The following is a 21,827-nucleotide window of genomic DNA, read 5'->3' as shown; positions in this document are numbered from 1 at the left end:
TGAACACAGCACTCGAGGGGCGGCCTCACCAGAGCTGAGTACAGAGGGATGATCATCTCCCTGGACCTGCTGGCTGTGCTATTCCTGATGCAAGCCAGGATGCCATTAGCCTTCTTGGCCACTTAAGCATCCTGCTGGTTCATGTTCAGGTGAATGCCAACCAACACTCCCAGATCTGTACAGTTCTATACAGCTTTCCAGCCACCCTGCCCCAAGCCTACAGCATTGCCTGAGGTTGTTATGACCAAAGTGCAGTGGCACTTCACTATGTTGAACTTCACCCCCCTGGCCTCTGCCCATCAATCCAACCTGTCCAGGTCCCTCTGGAGGGCCTTCCTACCCTCAGGAGATTGACACTTACCCCCCCACTTCAAACCAGACATGTCATCACCAGAAATAAATTTCTAGGGGAAAAGAAGTTCTTCCTCAGATTACAAAATGTATTAAAAAAAGTTATTCCCTTGGGCGCTGGTGAAACAGAACATCTCAGGTCATAGAGTCAAGTCTTTGCTTGACTACTTCGAAACTGACCCACAGCAGATACAATCTGTCAGTTCCACTTTGTCTTCTTTACTAGGTATTCCCTAAACTAGGCCCCCTGAGATGACTTCTACAGAAAAATGAATGCTACCTTCAAGTTTAAAACTTTAAAATTAACTTCATTCACATTTTCTCTCTAACCTGCCCTTTGATCAAAGAAAGCATTTTGATTTTCTAACAAAACCTCCTACATGTGACAGGCCACTAGATTTTCCCCCAGTTGCTATGCCATTAGTAACATTAACTTGTAGGAAGATACTGTGAGAGAGTTAAATGAGCGAACACCCATCAGGAAGGAACATAACCACCATTGCTTCCACCAAAAAGCAGGCAGACAGACTTGCTGACCTCAAGGCTGTACAGAGCTGAAATTACAGAATGTAACTCTGCAGTGAAGCTGCAGAGCAAAACATTCATTCTGTCAAAACTTTAAGGTATCAATTCACTATTATTTTCCCCAACTTTGAAAAAGTCTAATTTCCACTTTGAGGCTGCATTGTTCTAGCTCTCAGAAGTTATCCATATGTTCAAGTTCAACAATTTAAGAAGTCCTTCAGCACCAGAATCATCTTACGGAGTGCCAATGTAGGGTAAAGGACCTCCAGCGATCATGTAGTGCACCCCTCGTTGCTCAAAGCAAAAGCAATTAGAGCAGGATGCTCAGGGCTGTATCCAGTTGGGCTTTTAATATCTCCAATCACAGAGACTCCACAACCTAAAAAACCCATTCTAGCACTTGATCTTCGGTTTAAATTGGTTTTCTTGCATTTCCATTTGTCCTGTCACTGGCCACCACTGAGAAGAGCCTGGCTCCATCTTCTTCACTGCTTCCCCATCAGGTGTTTATAGACCTTGTCTCCTCCAGGCTCAACAGTTCCAGATCTCTTAGACTCTCCTCATGTATCAGAGGCTCCAAGGCCTTAACCACCTTTGGGGCCCTTCACTGGACCTGCTCCAGTATGTACACGTATCTCTTGTACTGGGGAGCCGAGAACTGTACCCAACATGCCAGATGTGTCTCACCATGCCTGAGCAGACGGGAAGGATCACCTCCTGGTAATGCAGTGCCCAATGCAGCTCAGGAGGTCATCAGTGGTCTTTGCCACAGGAGACTGTTGATGACTTCATAGTCAACTCGATGTCCAACAGGATCCCGAGGATTTGTCAGCAGAGCTGCTCTCCAGCAGGCTGCCCCCTTCCCAGCCTGGTGCCTGCAGTTATTCCTCCCCAAGTGCAGGACTTTGCACTTCCCTTTGCTGAACTGCACAAGGTTCCTGCCAGCCCATTTCTCCAGGCCATGAAGGTCCCTCCAGGTGGAAGTGCGACCAGCTGCTACATCAACCAGCCCTCCCAATTCTCTATCTTGTCTAGCAGTCACATCATCCCTTAGTACTAATTTCAGAAGCAAAATGGCGCTTAAGGAAGTCGCACTGTCAGGCATTTCCTCCAGGCCTCAATTACTGCTGCCCTATTTATAGCTGCCTTCCCTTCTCAAGCACACAGCGCATAATATATTCAGCATCAGCTGCACCAAAACCACTCACCAAGGCAAAAGTACCCCCTTCCCCTGTTCCTTGGGCACAAGTCTCTGTGCTGTCACCCCCCCAGCATCGCGCTGGAAGCTGGCGTGCAGTTGCCTGTCCACTGCAGGCTTCTGAGAAGCACCGCTTTCCAGGATACAGGCCTCCTTTCATAAGGAACAGCTCGCGTTCCCTGTTCTCTGGCATACAGCTTGGCCTTTGGCTGCATTAAAGGCGCAGTGTGTTCGAATGTGCCTGAAGAGCAAGTTGTGAGGGCGCCATTATCATGCACTACTCTGCAAGCAATTACTATCAGCAACAGTTGGGTTTTTTTATTTACTTCTGAAACAGGGATGAAAGCACTCCACAGGACTGGGATTAGTGCAAATACTCCTGGGAGCAAAAGGACCCTTTCTCCTGTCACTTACACCATTTTTAATCTAATGCCCCACTGACAGTTACCCTTTAAAAAAAAATTAAAATCCAACTGCTTTGCAAAATTAAACTATTTTATTTTAATCAGCCTCTTTCACATGTCGGACAGCTACATCTGTTATCTTTTAGCTTTTGGTTCGTGGGAAGGAAAGGCAGGAAAAGGAGGGTGAAGGCGGGAAGAGCGGCTGGTAAACATATTAGCAAACACCACAAGCACTTTTTTGCAGTGCTATATACAGAACTACTCCATCCTTATAATCTCATGCTACTTAAACTCTACAGAAAGGATTATTTCAAGACTGTTGGACATCCCAAGTTTTAGGGAAGTTTTATGGATGCCAGAACAAGACTGGAAGAGTAGAACATTAGCAGAGAGGTAAAAGAAACAAGGCCTAGGATGAAAGCAGAAACTCGGGTGTCCATTCGTGAACTGTAATTTCTACTCATTGCAGCCTAAAGCTCAGAGAAAGCCCACCTGGCTGCTTGGACTGTGCCTTCCCCCTCTTTCCCTTTCTGCTACCTGCCTTGTTACCTAACTATGAAGTTAACAGAACTATCCCATAGGCAATGGACAACAAAATGGGATTTTCCAGAAACCTGGAGAAGTCTTCCAGCGGAATCTAGTGCTAAGCATTGCCTATTAAAGGCTGCACTAAAAATTCTTTTCATTAAATAGATTTCTTCCCCCTACACAATAACCTCTTCAATTCATGCTCATGTGTTCTTCCACAAATGTACCTTACTCTGTTCAGAAGATAAATGACCATGTGATTTAATCATGCCGCCTTCATAAAACCTGAAACTTTCTCTTACGATCAGTACACCTTGATCTGTCTCATTTTCAAGTACAGTCCCACTTACAAGTCATCATTCCCTCCTCTCACACACACACTCTTCCATCCCTCCTTTTCATCCTTCTCCCCTTGTTTTAGTAAAAGTTGTAGGTAGGGCAAACTGAAATAGCAAGTTTCACAACTGGACACGAGGCATCCTTAAATTTAGATCAAATGAGCCCTTTCAAACTACATGGGATTTTTCCATCCAGACAGGTTTATAAAAGTTACATATAATTAGGGAAAGGAATAGGATCAGAAATAGCCTGTGTACAGTAGCCTCTCTCAACACTATGTGGGCAGAAAGGACAGCCTTACTCTCTCAGCAGCAGGAAGAAGGGTGAGACTACTCAGGGCAACCTCAAGAAGCCTCCACCAGCTTCATTTTCTACATGAATTGTTTTATCAACCCTAATTCCAGACCATATCACACTGTAAAGCCGAGATCAGCCAAGAAAACTCAACTACATCTCACGGTCTGAGGTTACAGAATCTTACTGAAGGTGAAGCAAAAGCACTTTAAAAGCCAGTCTTGGAAGAAGCTTGCTTTGCTAGTCATTGGTTTGTGTTGCAAACATAAAACTCAAAAAAAACCCCAAAACCCTTTTGTCTTGCCTTGATATCCGTAACTTCTACCCTTTCAACGGTTGACGATAGCAGCGAGACTCTTCTTACTCCTGACTTCCCTCCCACGCTTCGCACTGGCAAGAAGCCCTCACACACTCTGCACTAACTTGGAACACGTTCTGCAGCACAGCCCCACGCTTTTCCACAGAGAACTGGAAATTTCGTGTGCGCTTCAGGTAAATACATTTTATTGAATTAAATACAAGAAAGTAAATATGGCAGAGTTACAGCGTTCCTTGCTCAAAAAACCCTGAATTCCAAAATAAATAGCAGTGCTACACAGCTTTCACATTTTACTATCCTGCAAGCATTTCAATGCACAATGGTGCTAAAGAAAGTATAGGGAGAAAGACGGAAATTTCGGCAGCTGCTGTGGGGAAAGCTGAGGCTTCTGGCAGTGGGGCAATGTGTGGAAGGATTGGGAGATAAAAACATCTGAAGCTTTTTGCTAAGGAATCAATAACAAAATGGTTGTGTTCGAAATTAGGTGACAAAGTGATAGCTCTTATTTTGCAGCCTTATTAGTTACAGGCCATCTCCAGAGTTGCTTAGGTAGTACTATGCTAGTTGAGTTTGTACGTGAAGGTCTCCTTACAACCACAATGATATATCTCCTTTTAAGCTGAAATTCAGCTGTGTATTTTGGTCACAAGAGCCAAATTTTGCAGTGATGTGGAACAAATTGGGCCTCGTGTGCTCTCACTGCCACACAGGCTGGCTTCACCTCTCCACTTCAGGGGCATAAAAGAGACTTTGCTAGGAGTACAAGTCATGAAACTCAATCTTTGCTGATGAACTTCCCATATGACTAGCATTCGTTACCACTCACCTAGCCAGAAGCTCTAGGAGCCTTCCCACATTCACAACCCATGCGAGATAAGCCCCTCCACTGTGGCTGTTGGCAGTAAAAGCCATCCCAATTGATATCTCCAGCAGTTCTGTGACCTCTCAATTCAAAACCACGAAGCCTTTACCTTATTTTTAACAGATGAAAGTTATGTCCCAAGCCCTGCTCAGAGCGACTGTACGTGTCAAAGCCAGCTCCACCAGTCTTTCATCAGGGGATACCTGACAGTGATGATTTCGGAGAAGGCCTCCAGTATTACAAGCTCACCCTACACACATAACTTCTAGGCACAAGTGACATTTAAATCTTCACCTACTTCAATGCCAGCCACCAGACTGTAATTAAACGTAGCCTGGGAACCTTGGTAGGGGACTGGAAGCCACGTGTACAAGGCACAGCGCAAACACAGCGCTCAGAAGACACAGATCCCCCCTTTAAGCAACTGCGAATTTCCTCTGCAAATAGAGAGCATTTGCAGCCGTGTTCTCCTCCACGTTGCTCTCAAAACCCCCAAACCACCAACTCCACCCCCATCCCCGGGCCTGCAAAAGCTGAAAACTGAAGACGGGGAGAGCACGCAAGTTCCCTTCAGCCCTTGGGCGCTGCCAGCGAGGCACTGGCAGCTGCACACGCTGGGTAACCTAAGCAGTAAGTAACAGCACAAAAGCTGCCTATTTCTTCACAGAGCCATCTGTTGGGTTTTCCTTACGCACGGCTCCACCCGCTTCCAGGGGATGCTCGGGTCGCACGCGCGGTGAGGCTCTCGGTCTGCTGCAGCACCAAGCGTGGCATCCCACGTGTGGGCAGAGCACACGGCCCGAGGGCCACGTGCCAGCACTGGCACTTCCAGCCCAGGGCACACCTTGGGCCCCCCCCCTGCCATGAGGGACAGCCCCCACTGGCCGCCTCTGGCCCAGCCACGCAGCCAGCTGGGCTGAAAGCTAATCGCTCACCCAGTGTTAGCTTTCAGCTGGAACAGGTCCCTTGTCTGGGCGAGCACGGGGCGGTACAAGGCCCTGCGCAGACACAGGGAGGCAGTGGGACCATGTGAGCTGGGAGGGACGGCAGCATGACCCCCTGCATGGCAGCACTGACTTGGATCACCGTGAGCTGACTGTGAAACCACATCCCCAAAGCATATCCCTGGATAGTTCCAGGAAATCCCTTCCATCACAGGAAGTGCACCTGATAGTGGACTTGGTCCCCCCCCCTCCCAATTCATCTTGTCCTTCCAACCCCAGAAGGGAATTGAGGTTACCCCAACTATGAAAGGATCACACTTCATTTCTGAGAACATGCAAATAGGAAGCAGGAAGATATTCTATTTTCCAAGACAGACAGACAGCCATTCCTAAACAGATCTAACGAGTTGGTCTGGGGCACGGTTGTGAGGAGCAACAGGAAGGCCTTTGTCCCTCACTCATCCACCACAGATACCTGTCACAACCAGGTTGTTTTGGGTTTCAGTCCCCGCGTGAAGCTAGTGACCATCTGAAGGATCCTGACATGGTAATTAATCCTTTTCTATGTTATCACCTTCAGCAATTTTGAATAGCTTACCAGGCAGTACAGACACTTAATAATAGCCCTTGACTCATGAATTTAATGGGCTGAAAGCAACTCCTGTTATATCTAACCCAGAAGATTATCTTCAAAGTGTGACGAGGAAGAAACTGGAACCATCACCCAGCAATATTATCACGCTCTTTTCTCACAGCCAGCACTGCATCCATCACATGCACTGAGAAACCATGGAGAACCAAGCTAATCAAATAGTACCACCTTTCTTCCTCTCCATTATTGCCTCCCCTACGATTGACCACATTTGTGGTTAAATGCAGGGAGTCAAACTTCCTATAAGCAGTGTCGCTACAGTTCCAGATTTCCATTGTGGTTCAGCCATATCACAGCTCTGGAAAGGCACACTGGTGTGTGCTCAAACCACTGCCTCTGCTTGTTAAGGTGAAAAAAACTCCACACCATGGCTGTAAAAGGTTCTTACCCAAGTCACCTTGCTGGCCTGCCTAAAGGTCTCAATAGCAAACTTAAAAAAATTAAAACAAAAATCACTTTGCTGAAATTGGTAGCCAAGATAAAAATGTTTACTGAGGGGACTGATGTAATTTCACCAAGGAGATGCAAGCAGTTAGTTAAGCCAGAGAAGCAGAAGCCCAGTTCCTCAGGATCCCCCAAAAAGAACTCCTGCTCAGCCCTCACAAACCCCACGGCTGTATATTTCCTGTCTTTGTGTCCATGCAACCAGAAATCTTCATCAGCTCTTTTGCTATTTGAAGCTCACATCACCAAGATCAATAGTCCAATCTCAGCTGCAGCCAAGGTGCTAGAGGCAGCTGGCTGATCCAGTAGCAGATCACCTGAGAGGACACGCTGCTAGTTCTCAGAACAGAAGTCTGAAGAAGCCACAGTCTCCACAAACTCACAGGTACCCCAAGCATCTGCTGGTAAATGCAGCTCCTCACAAAAAGAGAAGCTTCTAAATTTGTATTGAAAAAAAAAAAATAGAATCAGCTCATTGCAAAATGGACAGTGAGGCATGCTGATTTTTGGACTGGTTTTCCAAAGAGAAAAAAATCATATCAAGATACCACAATTAGTCACGGTCCTGATCAATATTACTACTCAAAAAATTCCACTCTTAGACATGTGGGGTGCTGATACGTGAACAGACAAACCTGTAGTGACAAGCACATGAAAATCTCCTCCATGTTAAGTGTGCCACTGCATCAGTCCTGACCTGCATGTCCACCTCAGTTCAGACTAATACACCTACTAAGTTACACTCTGCATTTTTCTTCAGCAAGGCAGGGACCACATACCTTCCCAAACTCTTAATTCAAGATGTTTTTAATACCAGGTTCCAGCTGATCACTGCACCTGCTTCATGCCCACAGAGTCACGGAGAGGCACTCAAACACAACCCAAAGCAGCACAGGACACAAAGCATTATCTCTACCATTCAGGGAGGGATGAAATACTTGCAGGTGTTCAGGGTTACTTTGCAGTGTAAAGAATGATACATTTTTGACCAATTTGCTCAACATTAACTAGAGGGTCCGGGTCTGAATCTAGACAAAGTGTCCAACACCAGCTTTTTAGGAGGAAAGCAACCCTTGCAGCACCATTACAGCTGCTGCCAGGCAGGCAGGACCTAATTTTCTAGGCATGCCACCTTTGCACAACCAGGGAAAGAGCCCTGGTGGGCAAGTACATTTAGGATCTTTATTCCTCCCACCCCCCACTTGTGTCATTGCACTATTGTGCAAAGTGCAAGGGTAAAACTGAGATCAGTTGTCGTTGTGTTTTTTCCATCTCAACAAGGCATCGCCACCAAACAAGTCAATGGGCAAGCTCAAGTATCTGATATTTTTAGCTAGATACGGTATAGTGTCTCACAGGTGCTTCCAGCTTTCTCCCTGCAAAGTATTAAGAGGATTCTTCCCTTCCCAGCTACCAGTTGAACAGCATTTGGGGTCTGCTCTTCAAAGACTGGAGGCAACCAAGCTCTTCATGTTAGTGGGAAAGCCACAGTTATCCACCTCAAATGAAGTACTAGCAACAGACATAATGCCTGCCTGGTACAACTGGTGCTGCTCCCCTCCCTTGGAGAAAGTAGGAAAACGCATTCAAAATGGCACTGAGGCCACTGAAAGACCTAAAGGTACTCAAGAAAAAAAAAGACCAGATAAATTTGAAGGGAAAAATAAAAAGGTTGAAATTTTGAGCCCTTCTACTGAACACAGGGTGATTCAATAACTCCTGATTCACTTTAAGGCACAAATAACTGACTTTGGCCTGAAAGAGAGAGTCCATCTTAGCCTCTGCATTGCAGATGAGAACAATCCCATTTTTGCTTGCTCTGACTTATTGCTAAATTGATTATTCTCCAGGACTGGGAAAGAGGGAGAAAGGAGGGAGATGGTAATCACCCTTATGAAATCCTTTAAGGTAAAAGAAGTGAATGCATCTTATTTTTCCTAGCAACCCTCCTTCCAAATTCTGAAGCAAATAAATCACACTAAGGATAGTATCCTGAACATATGGCTTTCTCTGAATAAGGGGAATTTGCCTGCCTACAAGCTTGCTTTTCCTGTTTTGTTTTTTTTTTTTTTAAATTTAATATATCAGTCTTTGGAATCCCCTACACACTCCCCTCCACAGCAAAGTGGGTTTCTGCTCCCCCCCCCAAAAAACAAAAACACAAGAAAAGCTGTACAAACATCAACTTATTTCCCTCCACAGAAGGCTGTACCTAAGCTTAATATCTAGTCAACAGCACACAACCTGTTCACTACTGTCGCATTCGCTTCCCACGTATTCAGCAAAAGCATGATGTTACCAAGGTGAGAAGAGGGAAGGACTCCACGTTCCTGCTGGCCTGGGGGGGCTGAAGAACATCTTTAGAGAGTGGGTCACAAGCAAACGACACTGGAGGCCTCCAAATGATCTCGCACCTTCCTTTGCCACCTCCCTCATAGAAAGCACACAGCTCCCAGCACAGCAACTCACGGGATGTGTTTTGATTCTTCCATTTCCTTCTCCGTGCACAAGATGCCCTGTGCCACGCAGCCTGGACTTTGAACGCTCCCCAGTCTCTCTGTGGAGCAGAGGAAGCACTGGATCAGCGGGAAGGAAGCTGATCACCCCTAGATTGGAAGAACCTTCCTGAAGAGGCTCTCCGTTGCAAAGCGATCACTGTGAGGGCCCAGAGCACAGGGAAATATTACCCTCCTTATGCCCCCAGAGGCCCTCACTCCCATGCCTGCAATCCAAGGCGGCAGCTGGCAGCAAGGTGCAGAAGTCGATCAGAGAGAAGTCTGCCAACAGGAGTGAAAGTGTAGTGAGGAGGCCAAGAGGCAACGGCCTACATTTTTATTGGGGTTTTGTGGTGATGGGGTTTTTTTTTCCCCAAATTAACAAATAAATTTTAAAAAGCAACAAAAATGTGATGGGTAATTGAAATCAGAAAGGAAATCGAAGCGATTCTATAGAAAGAAGCGTGAACCAGAGTCATACCAAAAGCCACCTGAATTTGTCCTCCATCAATCGCGCTTTTCCCCCATCTTCATTTGTGTCATCTTTGCGGTGTCAGTTTTCGAGAGAACAATTCTCAGCTCAGCATGACAGAACAGTAATACCAACGGGTATGCAGAACATTAGCATGTTATAAATAAACTGCTAATTTGAGGTGGGAAAAAAATCATCAAGACAGCTCTTATGATTAAGAACCAGAGAAAGAAAATGAGCAACTTGCTGGTGCTTTCAGGACACTGCTTTTCAGAAAGAGCTTTTCCTAACCCCCCAATTCTTGAGGAAAAAAACAAGCACAAAAAATCCCACCCCAAGCAGTGAAATACCCTCTGTCAAGGCAAAATAATTTTTAAAGCCCTCCTTGCCTCTGCCTCAAGTAGTAAATTGTCTTGTCTACTGGCTCAAGAGGTTTAAGTTTAAAAAGAGTATTAGGGCGGAGTTTTACAAAGTTTCATCTTCCTCTCACCCGACTCACAGTTCTTCGTAACTCCCAAGAGACATTTTTAGGCTACAGACACCGCATGGCCAAAAAAAAAAAAGAAACCATACAAGGTGCAGAACACTATTATACAGCAACTTGGATCTGGGTTACTTGGAGCTGCTTGATAAAAGTCTTACCCTGAAAAGTAAAACTTTATTCTGCCGAGCGGACAGGCAGGATTATTCGTGCCTGCGATAGCCCTGATCACCACCCTCCGTCTGCCCCGCGCGACGCTCCCTTCCCACCCCGTCCCCAGCCTGCAAGGACAGATAACTCCCCACCGCGGCACAGCTGCCACCTCGGGTATTATTTCTGCACCACTCCAGCATTGTCACCCTTTGCCACTTACTAAGCATTATTATAAAAGTTTTCTGTGAATATCTACGCTCACCATGAGTGGGGATAATGGCCTCACTGCAATAGCCTTGATAAAAGCTCCAACAAGACAGCTTTCAGATATCGCCACACAAAAGCCTTCTGTGAGAGCTGGAACCAACATCAATTCCTGCTATGCAAAGACATTAGACAAAGTGTGAACTAGCTTACTGTACAGGGACAAAAAACTGACTGTCAGCGTGCGGGACCAACACTGTCTAAAAACATGACGCTGGCAAGGCAAAATTACACCAGCATATATGCATGGTAATTGCCATTTAATTCCAGAGTTAGCAGCACAAGAAAACAAGTGCTGAAGGCACTATTAACTTACTAGCATCACTCAAGACATCATAATTCCCTATAATTCCATTTCTAGTATGCCTGCTTGGAAAAACAACCTTAAAACCAGCAGATGTTATAAAAGCCCAAGCAAAGGGTGAAGGAAAGCCCAGTTTCCACTGCTGAAGCAGCTGGAGAACGCAGCAAACCTTTCAGACCTCCTTATTAAAGCATGTATTTTTCCAGTACACCATAGACAGACTGATGCATGGGAACTACTATCCCACATATGGAACAGGTTGCCCAGGGAGGTGGTGGATGCCCCCTCCCTGGAGGTGTTCAAGGCCTGACTGGATGGAGCCTTGAGAAGTCTGTCTAGTGAGAGCTGCCCCTGCCCATGGCAGGGGGGTTGGAACTCTATGATCTTTGAGGTCCCTCCAACCCAAACCATTCTGTGACGAGACCCTTTCTGCACATCATTGTACATTCTTACCTACTTGCACTGTGGCAGCACCCAAAAAGGCAGAAGCCAGTGTCAACATAAATGGACTGTACCAGTACAAATACCGAGCCGAGAGGTTACTTTTTTAACTTCCACATCTGAAATTTGCCAGATGACACCTCTTAAATGGGAGCCTAGGTGGGAGGGATGCAAGCAAGTCTACGTGCCAGTTTGTTTCGGAACAGCATGCAAGGAAAATTTGAAAGCTAAGTTTTCTAGAGAGCATAGTACACTCGCTCTACAGAAAAGTGTTTTGCTCTAAAATTACATCTGTACTTCAAAATGTGTAAAAATCATGAAATCTTACAGTGGCTTGCAGGGAAAAAAAATAGTATCAGCTAGTGCATTCCAATTTTAGTAAGCTTTTGTAACTAATGGGTAGAACCAAAACCAAGGGAAAGTTATACTCAGAGAGATCTTACAGAATGCATCCATAAGCCTGTCACAATTTATAGGAATTTGACTCTTGCACTGCATGGTGACAGCCACTATTGAGTCCTAAACCAGAGACTTAATGTCACCTTAATTAACAGGAAGGAAGTTTGCCAATGAGTTTCTTCCCCCACCCTGCTTTCTAGCAGTAAGTTATGCAATTTGCAACAACCTTTGATCCAACAGCTCTACAACCACGGAAAAAAGAACCCACCCCAAAACTAGAATAGCATTATAAAGAGTCTTTCAAGAACATCACTTCTAGACTCTATGCATGCGTTAACCAACACACACACCACAACTTGGGGCAGGAATGCTGGAGCTGAAGCAGCCAAGGCAAAGCAGACACCTCTTATTATCCAGTTTTCCCGATAAAATTTATTCTTACCAAAAGTAATCATCTACGTGGGTTTTAAGAGTTTCCACAGATCTTTGCAAAGCAATTAGTGGGTTACAACATCTATGCAATGAGACTCTGAAATCCAGTTGTAAAGATAGAGAAATTAAAGGCAAAGCACTTGTAACAGTGGCTTGCTCATACTAAGCTTGAGATACCAAGGACCCAATGTCTGAAGTGAACATCACAGGAAGCACCCAACACCTTCCTAAAAAATGGGTCCTAGACCCATTTAGTAGGGCACCTGAGAACTACATCAGCTTTCAATCACTTCTGCATATAGGTGCAACCACATTGAATTATAGAATGGTCTGGGTTGGAAGGGACCCCAAAGATCATAGAGTTCCAAACCCCTGGAACATCATAATTCCATGTAATTCCATCTCTTGGTGGGGCCATCAACCTCCAGGCCTGGATCTACACAAGGTTGCCCAGGGCCCCATCCAACCTGGCCTTGAACACCTCCAGGGATGGGGTATCCACCACCTCTCTGGGCCACCTGTTCCAGCACCTCACCACTCTCTCTGTAAAGAGCTTCCCCCTAATATCTAATCTAAACCTTCCCTCCTTTAGAAGTTGGATGAAATCTTGAAAGAAGATGCAGGTGATCAAGATTAAATCTCCTACCTAGAGTGAAGACTGTACTGTCTTTCCCTCTAGAGGTAGGAACAAACAAGAGTAGCCATACAGAATGCAATTTGCTCAACACCATGAAAAGCAAAGTAGAGCCCATTCCCAAGCAGCAACCCCTCCTGCCCAGCCAGCTCCCCCTTATATGCGAAGCATGACAACATATGGTACAGAATAGCCTTCTGGCCAGTTTGGGTCAGCTGTCCTGCCTGCATCCCCTCCCAGCTTCCTTGTGAAAATTAACTCTCTTCCAGCCAAAAACCAGGACACGTAGTCCTAGGCAGAAGACCTTTGGCACAGAAGCCCACAAGCTGCAAGGCACGCACGTGCGGCGGTGGCAGCGTCGTGTGCCCACTCTCACGCTGCAACAGGCCAGGTCAACAGCTGCTCACGTTCAGAAGTAGGGCAGGAGAGACACAAGGCATGCCATTAACCTCAGGCAAGCTCAGTTTGCAAACAACCACCACCGCATTTGCAATATATCCAAACATGTGTAAAAGGAAGGCTAAAATGCATGAAGTAGAGCGCTGCTACCACATCACATAGCAGAGGCCATTTTCAGCATGCTCTGGCTTCATCCACATCTAGTCAAACTCTTGCCTCCTCCCTTTGCAGGGCTGGCAGATGGAAATATTTACCGCAGCTCACGTTGAGCCCACAAGGCATTAAGAACTCCACGGATGCCACGAGATCCAGCAAACAGCAGCCCCATCCAAGCAGACAGCAGAGTACTTCAGGAGACACCCATGCCAGGCATAGCACTTCCAAGTGTGGTTTTGGACCAACTTACTTGAGGAAAACAGAAGTGAAATAGCTCCCTTTTAAAGATGTGATAAATTGGGCAATTTTGCCAAGTCTGTCTTCAAACAGAAGACAGAAATGAAATTGAAATTGAATCCAAATACTTCATCAGCAGCACCTCAGGCACTGCAACAGCCCTGTCCTGGAGGCACCAGCAGCCTCCCTCCCACAGCACACCACTCTCCCCAGGCACGTGAAGCACATTGCTTCTCCCCACAGCAGTAAACACAATTCTGCTCTCAAAAAAAAAAAAAAAATGCAGGAAATGATTAACTCTGCCAGCCAAAACAAAAGCCTGAAGTCCAACTTAGTCATTTCTAAGGAGGAGAGTTGCCACCATATATACCACTTGGCGCTGCCAGCTGTAAATGAGATTATTTGCAGAGACTGTAAAACCTAAAGAATTACACTAAGAAGAGCTATCCATCTGCTGAAGTCTCGCTCTGGGCATGGCTGGATGGATCTATGTTACCACCATCGGTGCAAGAAGCCCATCTGAACTGAAGTTGTGGTCTCCAACCCATCCTTACTCAGCAGCGACTTCACAAGCCAATATTCAAGCCCGAGCCACCCTTCCACACCAGGACCAACCCTGACACCAAAGCTGGGGCACTCAGCCCAGCACATGCCCTCAGAAGGGAAGCCTGAAGGTCTGAAAGGTATCAGAAAGATAAGGCTAAGAAAGGCTCACATTTTCATTTCTAGCCCAGTTCCCCTCTTGGTGTTCTGCCTAGATGGGCTGAGCTCTCCTCCTGCAGCCACACCAGGCCTGCTGGCCCTGCACAGGAAACGGGCTCCAAAGAGGAGCGCTACTACTTCGCTTTAGCAACTCGGGCTTTGCAACGAGCCGTTCTCACAGCAGCAGGGCACTCAGTGCCTCTGCTCCACACCTCCTTTTTACCCACCCAGGCTCAGGTTGAGCCCTCATGAAATAAAGAGTGTCTCTGGCTCCTGCTTAGCCTGAAAGTCAGGTCCACCGTGTCTTCAAATAATCTTCTGCAGCCACCAAGCCCCCTCACCCCAAAAAAAAACCCCTCATAACTAACTGACATGTTTGTTTTCAAGAATCATGTGATTCTTCCTTTACAAAAGGACATTTCTATTTTAGTATTAACAGCTTTCATTTCAGGAGAAATTAAGTGGTCTGTCACTCTTCAGCTTGGAGAAGACAACTGAGAAGATAACGTATCACAAACTGTGTTGAGAAACATACATGAGGAAATGATTTTCCCCTACCACAGTATCTAGGAACACCCAGTGACAATATAGACAGCAAGTTCAAGAAGAAAAAGAGGCAGAAACAAAATTCTCCTCCACACTAAGGTAACTAAATCATAGGCAGGACTTGCTGCTATGTAAGGTCAGAACTGTAACTAGGTTCAAACAGGGACTAGATGAAAATCGCCGGCCACCGAGAGCCACAAAACTCACTGCACCCCCTGACCAAGGAAGTGGTCTTTCAGAGCAAGTGGAAGAAGGGCTGTCCCGTGGAAGCCCTCTTCTTACGTTCCTTCCTCGAACGTTTGCTCGTTGTAGTCTGAGCTTCATCTTGCAGTTCCTACATTGAAAGTTTTTGGGGCTTTTTTTCTTTTCTTTTTAATGCTCACAGGTACAAACGAGCAGGCTGTGAAAATTAAGAGCAGCAGAAAATTAAGAATAGCTGGGATAAAATGAGGGGACAGAAAGTGCCTTTGATGGGTCAGTCAGTGGAAACAGTCTCTACAGGAAAATAAACTGGCCCCTGAAGTGACCCATCTCCAGCCTTTGGCAAGCAGGCTGGTGGCACAAGGAAGATATCTGAGTAATGAGAACAGGCAGGACCGACTTCTGACAGCTGAGTCCCAGTGAGCCAATTTAACACCTCAACACCACTGCACAAGGAAAGTTACCACTTCCTTCCTTCAGCTCATCCATCCCTTCTTGGGCCACATACACCCAGTGGCTCCTGCGTGTTACACCCAATTGCTCATCAGACCCAGCTATTTTATCTTGTTAAAGCAGCAGAAAGCCCACCCCACCAGCACAGCTGCCTGTTCACAGCCAGAAGAGCAATACCAGGCCAGGGGTAGGGTGAAGGTGGTCCTTCAGAGGAGATGGTGAACAAGAAGCAAGCCTACTCCTTCCAGCCACAGTAAAGCCTTTGAGCATCTCAGCTACTCATGGAAACATGCCAGAAGCCCTTATCATTGTGAGGAAAGAAAACTACTGTAGTTCTGGTGCAGGCAGAGCCACAGCAGCGTATCTACACTCGTGTGAAGACAGCAAAGCCACTGTCTATCCCTCTACATTTTTATTAGGATGCCTGCACTTTCCACTAGATGCTTGTTGGCACAGTTAGGGCAATCAGAATTTATACCTCTTTGAACTCGCCTCAGACTGCTGTGCCAAAGGACCATGTGGTACCTCCTTGGGCCCAGAAGCCACCTGTTGCTGGAGGAGATGGATTTAAACCAAAGGAACTCCCTTAAAACATTGCTCTCAAAGCAAAGGCTCCAGACTCGCGCTAGCTTTGATTCCTATTAGCACAAACTATCAGGCAAAGAAAGACAACAGCATCTCTGAATATGAAAACACGGATATCTGGCCAAACAAAGGAAAGCTACTAGTTAACCACCCACTTTTTATGCAACTTAGGGTTTTCCTCCCATACCTGTTCAGTATTTATGCCTTATTTGGCCTGCTCCTTTACCTAAGGCCTAGGAGAAAGGCTGAGAAACCCTGGTTTCCTCCCCTTCCAGCTGCGATGTGCAGGGAAGGAGGAAGAGGTACTTTCTGAACTACCCGAAAAAGTGAGAGAGGTGCTAAGTATTCAGTTTGGAAATGTAAATCCTCCCACCCCCTTCTGAAGTATGCCGAACCAGCCTCGCCACAGCTCATGTCATCTAAAGGCCACAGGAGTTCTCTAAAGATATTCTTGTTAAGAGGATTTAGCCCCTTTTAAAAAGGACTTAACATGTGGGTGGTGTCTCCATTTAAGCATTTTCTCATGGCTAAGAAAATGGCCCTCTTCTTAAAGGCTTATCGTTATAACCCAAAGACAGTAAGAAATTCTCCACTATTTGAATTAGAAACATTTTGAGCAGCTTGCTTTTATCGCAGCCCCACTTTTAAGCACTGGGATTTGCAAATGGCAGTGACTTTCTCACACCCAGCGAGAAACCACCGCCACCAGGACAAACGCTTTTCCACCACGAACGCTTCTGGGGTGCCTCACCAAACACTGATTTCTCCCACGTTTTCGATTCACAAGCTTGCTGCCACCACAACTCCACTGTGTCACCACCCCTGTGCCACCTCGCTGGCCACCACCCTCCCTTGGATGGTCCCTGGCACTTACCAGACCTTCCATTAGCTGGTTCAACCTACCCACCCAGCAGAAAACATTTTATTTCTGTTGGTCAGGGCTCATTTCCCATCCTGGGAAGCCTGGGCTTCCAGAAGGGAAGAGGGGAAGCAGCACTAGCCCCAGCAAGGGCACATGAGGGCAGGGGAGGGTGCAGCAGCACTGTCCCTCTCTCTGGAGAGTGGGGCTTTCCGCAGGAGCACAAGCTGACTCTTGCTTTGCACGGGTTAATTCTTCATTACCACTGGTGTTTAAGCCATGGCAGGGGTTCAGATCTGCCCGGTAACACTTTCTATCAGCTCCACAGGAATGGTGAAAAAGCTCCTCAAGTTGAAAGGGTGGGCAGCCTAGGTCACAGCCTCCCAGAGCCAGGGGTCCCCAGGGTACAAAAGCCCAGTTAGGTACCCCTGGCCACTACAGCCACTGTGACAGGTGGCAACAAGAGCAAGGAACATCTTCCAGACTGTATCGAGACACCTGCTTGGGAGATGGAGGAGTGTGCAAAGTCTCACCTCCCCAGGGCAGGAGGTGGCTGTTGTTGTTATGGTCTAAGCCACCTTTCAAGGCTTTTCCAGCAAGGTTACACTTGCACAGCCATAGATAAAGTAACTGCTAATTCCCAGGGGAAAAGCAGCTTGCTGGGGCAAAAAGAAACTTTTTCGTTTGCTGCTACAGTCCAACACCTCCCAGGACAGCCCGCACCACACCCCCGTACCGGCTCTCTCCCAGTCACACCATAGTTTATATTTGGAAGCGATGGGTGAGCTGCCAGCACAGTCACATCTGTGAAGATAGAGTATTTTCATAACCCTAACCACACAGGTGCACTGGCCAAATTCTAGACTTATCCCTACGGCCTTTTGCATAGCGGGGCCTTGTTTCCAGCTGGAGGTCTCAGTCTCCAAGCGCTACTGGCAACCCAACTCACCAAGAGCTAAATTTATACCGGTGCTGCTCACCCCAGCTCGCTACCTCCACTACCCAGCGTTTTCCTCGCTCTCCTCACCGGCGCCTGATGCTGGATTCTCAAAACTGCTCTGCAAGGAGCCAACTGGGAAAACACCCTCGAGCCTCCCAGTCCCAGAAATATCCCTTGAGAGTTTTGGTGGGCAACTAGGTGGGAGCTGGGGAACTGCAAAAGGGCTGCTGGATCATCTCACCGCCTGGCAGCTTGCAGAGCAGAAAGACAAGGCAGAGCACCTGGGTGCTTCAGCCTTACTTCCCAAAAGCCACATCTGCAGGTCCAAGAGGGGCACCAACGTGAGCACAGCTGGCAAAGGGGCAGAGCAGGATGTGCAGCCCCTTTGCCAGCATGTGCCATGGGTGGATTATCATGCCCAGAGAGTGCCAGCCCCAGCCTATAGACACTGCTGACCCGAATGCTCGCTTTCTCCCCCACCCCACATCTCTCCTCAAAGTAACAAGGGGATTAAAGGTATGTAACCAACTTACAACTTGTGTGGGGACTTCTGTTACAGGCAGAGCTCAAAATTGCCTTCCTGGTTTTCAGACCTTTAAGGGGCGAAGGAACCTTCCTTGAATTTTATGGCCTGGAGTTTCCCCCATTAAAGAGGTGAACACTATAAAAACAAAACAAAACCAAACCCCAAAAAAACCTCACAAAACAAAACCCACCCCAAAACCCCAAAAGGCACTAAATTCATATTTAGTGGTCTTTCAGCACCATATAGGAAGAAACTTTAGGAGTCCCTAAAATTTCTAAATCCCCCTACGATACCAACACCCCTCCCACAAAGCCCAAGATGCCTGTACAATTACCCTCCCAGAACCATCCCGTTACACATGCCCCTCTTCAGACTCGCTCACCACCACCGCCTAGGACGCAAACCCTATAGGACAGCCAAATATTGACAAAGCGGCTTGAGCCAGCCTGCCTGACATCCAGCACCCTTAGGATATGCTGAAGACTAGGAGCACCAAAAAAATATATATACCCCCCCCCCAAAAAAAAACCACACCAAAAAAAAAAAAAAACCCAAAAAAAAAATAGTTCTCTTTTCCGTTGAAGATGCCAACTTCCAAAAAAACAAAAAAAAAAAAGAAAAAAAACCTGCTTTGGATGGGATCTGACGGAGCCTTGAAACTTCCATCCCCACCTCAGCAACCAACACCTGCAGAAAACCCACGCGAAAGGCAGCTCCTGCCATCCTCACCCTCTCCCAGATGCACGAAGGCGCACACGCTGCTCCTCCCAAGCTCTTGGAAAAGTATTCCAGAATTACAGCAGCATCCCATACCTGGATCATCACCGACTGAGGGGGAAGGGGGTGGCGGGGGGGGGGGGGGGGGGGGGAGGCGGTGTTAAAACCCCTTTTGCCCGGGAAGGGGCGCACTGGGGAGGGAGGGGAAGAGGTGGGAAAGACTTTAGCGATCCCACGCCGCCGGGAGGGGGTCCTGGACGCCCGGGAGAGAGGGGGTCACGCAGATGACCCCCCCTTCCCCCCACCACGGGCGTCCAGAACCCCCGCCCGGCGGGGATGCCCCTTGCCCTCCCCCGCTCTCCAACGGAGCGGAGCCCACGAGGGCCAAGCGCGCACCCGAAAACAGCGAGGACAAAGAAAACCCCACGAGTGAGGGGGAAGGGGGGTATTTTTTTTTTTGGGGGGTGGAGGGGGGGAGGCGGAAATCTCAAGGGGGGGGCGGGGGGGGGGAAGGGAGGCAGAAATGTTAACGGGGGGGAGGGGGAAGTCGGTGCGCGCCGCCGCCCCACCAGTCACTGACCTGCTGCAGGGGCATTTCCGAGAGCGGCGGGGGCCGGGGGCGGCCGGCCGGCGGTCGGGCTGTCCCAGGCCAGAGGGAGGAGGAGGAGGAGGAGGAAGCGGCGTCCCCCTCCCCGCCCGCCCCGGCTCCCAGTCACAGCCGCGGCCTCCGCGCACGTGTGCCAGACGTCACCGGCGGCTCCGGGGGTGAAGCGGAGACACCGGCGGGGCACGGCCCGGCCCGGCCCCCCGCCCCGGGGGGGAAGCGGGGCCCTTCCCCGCCGCCGGCTCCCGGCTCCTTGAACCCGTGCGGCGGGACGTGGCGGGGGATATTATTTCCTCCCCCCTTGCTTTTTCCTCCTTTTTTTCTATTCTTTTCTCTTTCTTTTTTTTTTCCTCTCCTCCTTTTAAATAAGACCCAGCGGCGGGGGGTGGGAAGGAGGCAGGAAAGTTTATTGCAACAAAGCGCTGCCTCCGCCTTTCCTGCCCTCCTTTCCCCCCTCCCCTCCCTCCGCCCGACCCCGGGCCCGGACGGCGGCGGGGGCGAGGGCCTGCCGGGCGCTGCTCCCCCGCCGTCCCCTGCACCCTCCCTCGGGGACGGGGGGAAAAAAACAATTACCGGGGGGCGGCCTCCGCCTCCGCCGAGAGCGGGCTGCAGCAGCGCCGTCCTGCCGGCGGGTCCGTGAGGGGTGCAGTACAGCGAGCTGCCAGCGGGCTGGCCCCCATCCGCCGCCGGGGCAAAGGCACCGGGAGCCTGGGAAGCAGCGGCGGCGGAGGAGGAGACAACACAGGGCGCCCCCGCCGCCGCGCCGGTGCTGCGGATCTGGATGAAGGTGCCGGCGGCAAAGCGGGCCGGGAAGGCGGCGGGGGCTGCTCTGGAGTCCGTGGACGGTGCGGGCGGCGGCGCTGCCGGGGCCGGCGGCTGGAGTCCCCTTCTCATCCTTCCCTCCGGGTCTGTCCCCGCAGCCGCGTCTCCTCCTCCCCCCGTCCCTCCCCCCCCCCCGGCCTTCCCAGCTCCTTTCCTCCTCGATGCCGAGGCCCCGCGCAAAATACTGGGGGCTGCGGGTGCCGGGGGGGCCCCGGCTGCAGGATGCGGGGCGCCGGGGGGGGACGGAGGCGGCGGGGCGGGCAGATGCGGCGGATGGAGCGGGGCCGCTCCCGCTGTGTGGGGCCGGCTGGAAAATGGCTCCAGGAAGCGGCGGCTGCTGACAATGAATGAAGGGAAAGGAGACGGGTTACGCGCCAAGGGCCTCCCGCGAAACTCGGATTTCCCGCCCTCTTTTCAAACCAAATTTGCATGGCCACGCCCCCGGGGCGCGCCCCGCCCGCCACGCCGCCTCATTGGCCTCCGCCGCTCTCCCCGCCGTCCAACGGGGTGCCGCCTCCCCGCCCCTCCGCCTTCCCACTGGCCCGCCGCCGCCCGGCGCGGCCGTGATTTGCATGCGGCGCGCCGATTGGCTGCGGGGGCGAGGCTGGGGGATTCCCCCTCCGAAGAGCCGGGATCCCGGTTCGCCGGCTCCCTGACAGTGACAGCTGCGGCGGCGCCTGCCGCAACGTGCCCGCCGGAGGGGCCAACCCGCCGGAGGGGGGGCGGGGGCCGGGAGCGCGCCCCGGCCCTGCCCCGCCCCGCGGCGTCGCCGCCCCGCCCCTCGGCAAGGCCGGGCAGGGCCCGCCGGGCTCCCCCCGGGGCGGCGCGGGGGGTGCCGCCCGGGGAAGGCGCTGACCCGGACGGCGTCCGGAAGCTTCGCAGCCCCACCGCCGCCGCTGCTCCGGAGGGGCTGGGAGGTGCGTCAGGCGCCGCCGGCCCCGGCGCTGTTCTGCTGGGCCGGGTCCCCTCCTGCTCGGAAGGGGTCACCTGAGTTCTTCGACCTGGTTCGCTCCGAAAGGCAGCAGCCTGTGCAGCCGTTCGAAGGCGTCCCGACGCGGGGTTGCGCGCCCCGGGAGCTGAAGAAGCGCTTTCCGTCGTCTCCGTGCTTCTGCACCCGTAAATCCTCCGGCCAGCCTGAGACAGTT

The 21,827-nt window shown here is 49.7% G+C and overlaps 1 protein-coding gene across 1 annotated transcript in view; it reads right to left on the bottom strand.

The window, feature by feature from the left end:
- E2F3 (E2F transcription factor 3) overlaps positions 1-20,759 on the bottom strand; it is a gene marked incomplete at its 3' end in the record, with an annotated part of 45,282 nt that extends 24,523 nt beyond the window's left edge. The window contains exon 1 of the mRNA XM_084280116.1: positions 20,434-20,759. Coding sequence (XP_084136242.1) covers positions 20,434-20,754 — 321 coding nt within the window. The 5' untranslated portion in view covers positions 20,755-20,759. The remainder of the gene's footprint in view (positions 1-20,433) is intronic.
- Positions 20,760-21,827: the final 1,068 nt, after the last annotated feature.

Source organism: Gallinula chloropus, assembly GCF_964237585.1.
Source record: "Gallinula chloropus genome assembly, chromosome: 2".
Taxonomy (NCBI): domain Eukaryota; kingdom Metazoa; phylum Chordata; class Aves; order Gruiformes; family Rallidae; genus Gallinula; species Gallinula chloropus.
The sequence above is the reverse complement of the archived record's forward strand: the minus strand, read 5'-3'. Positions and strand labels throughout refer to the sequence as shown.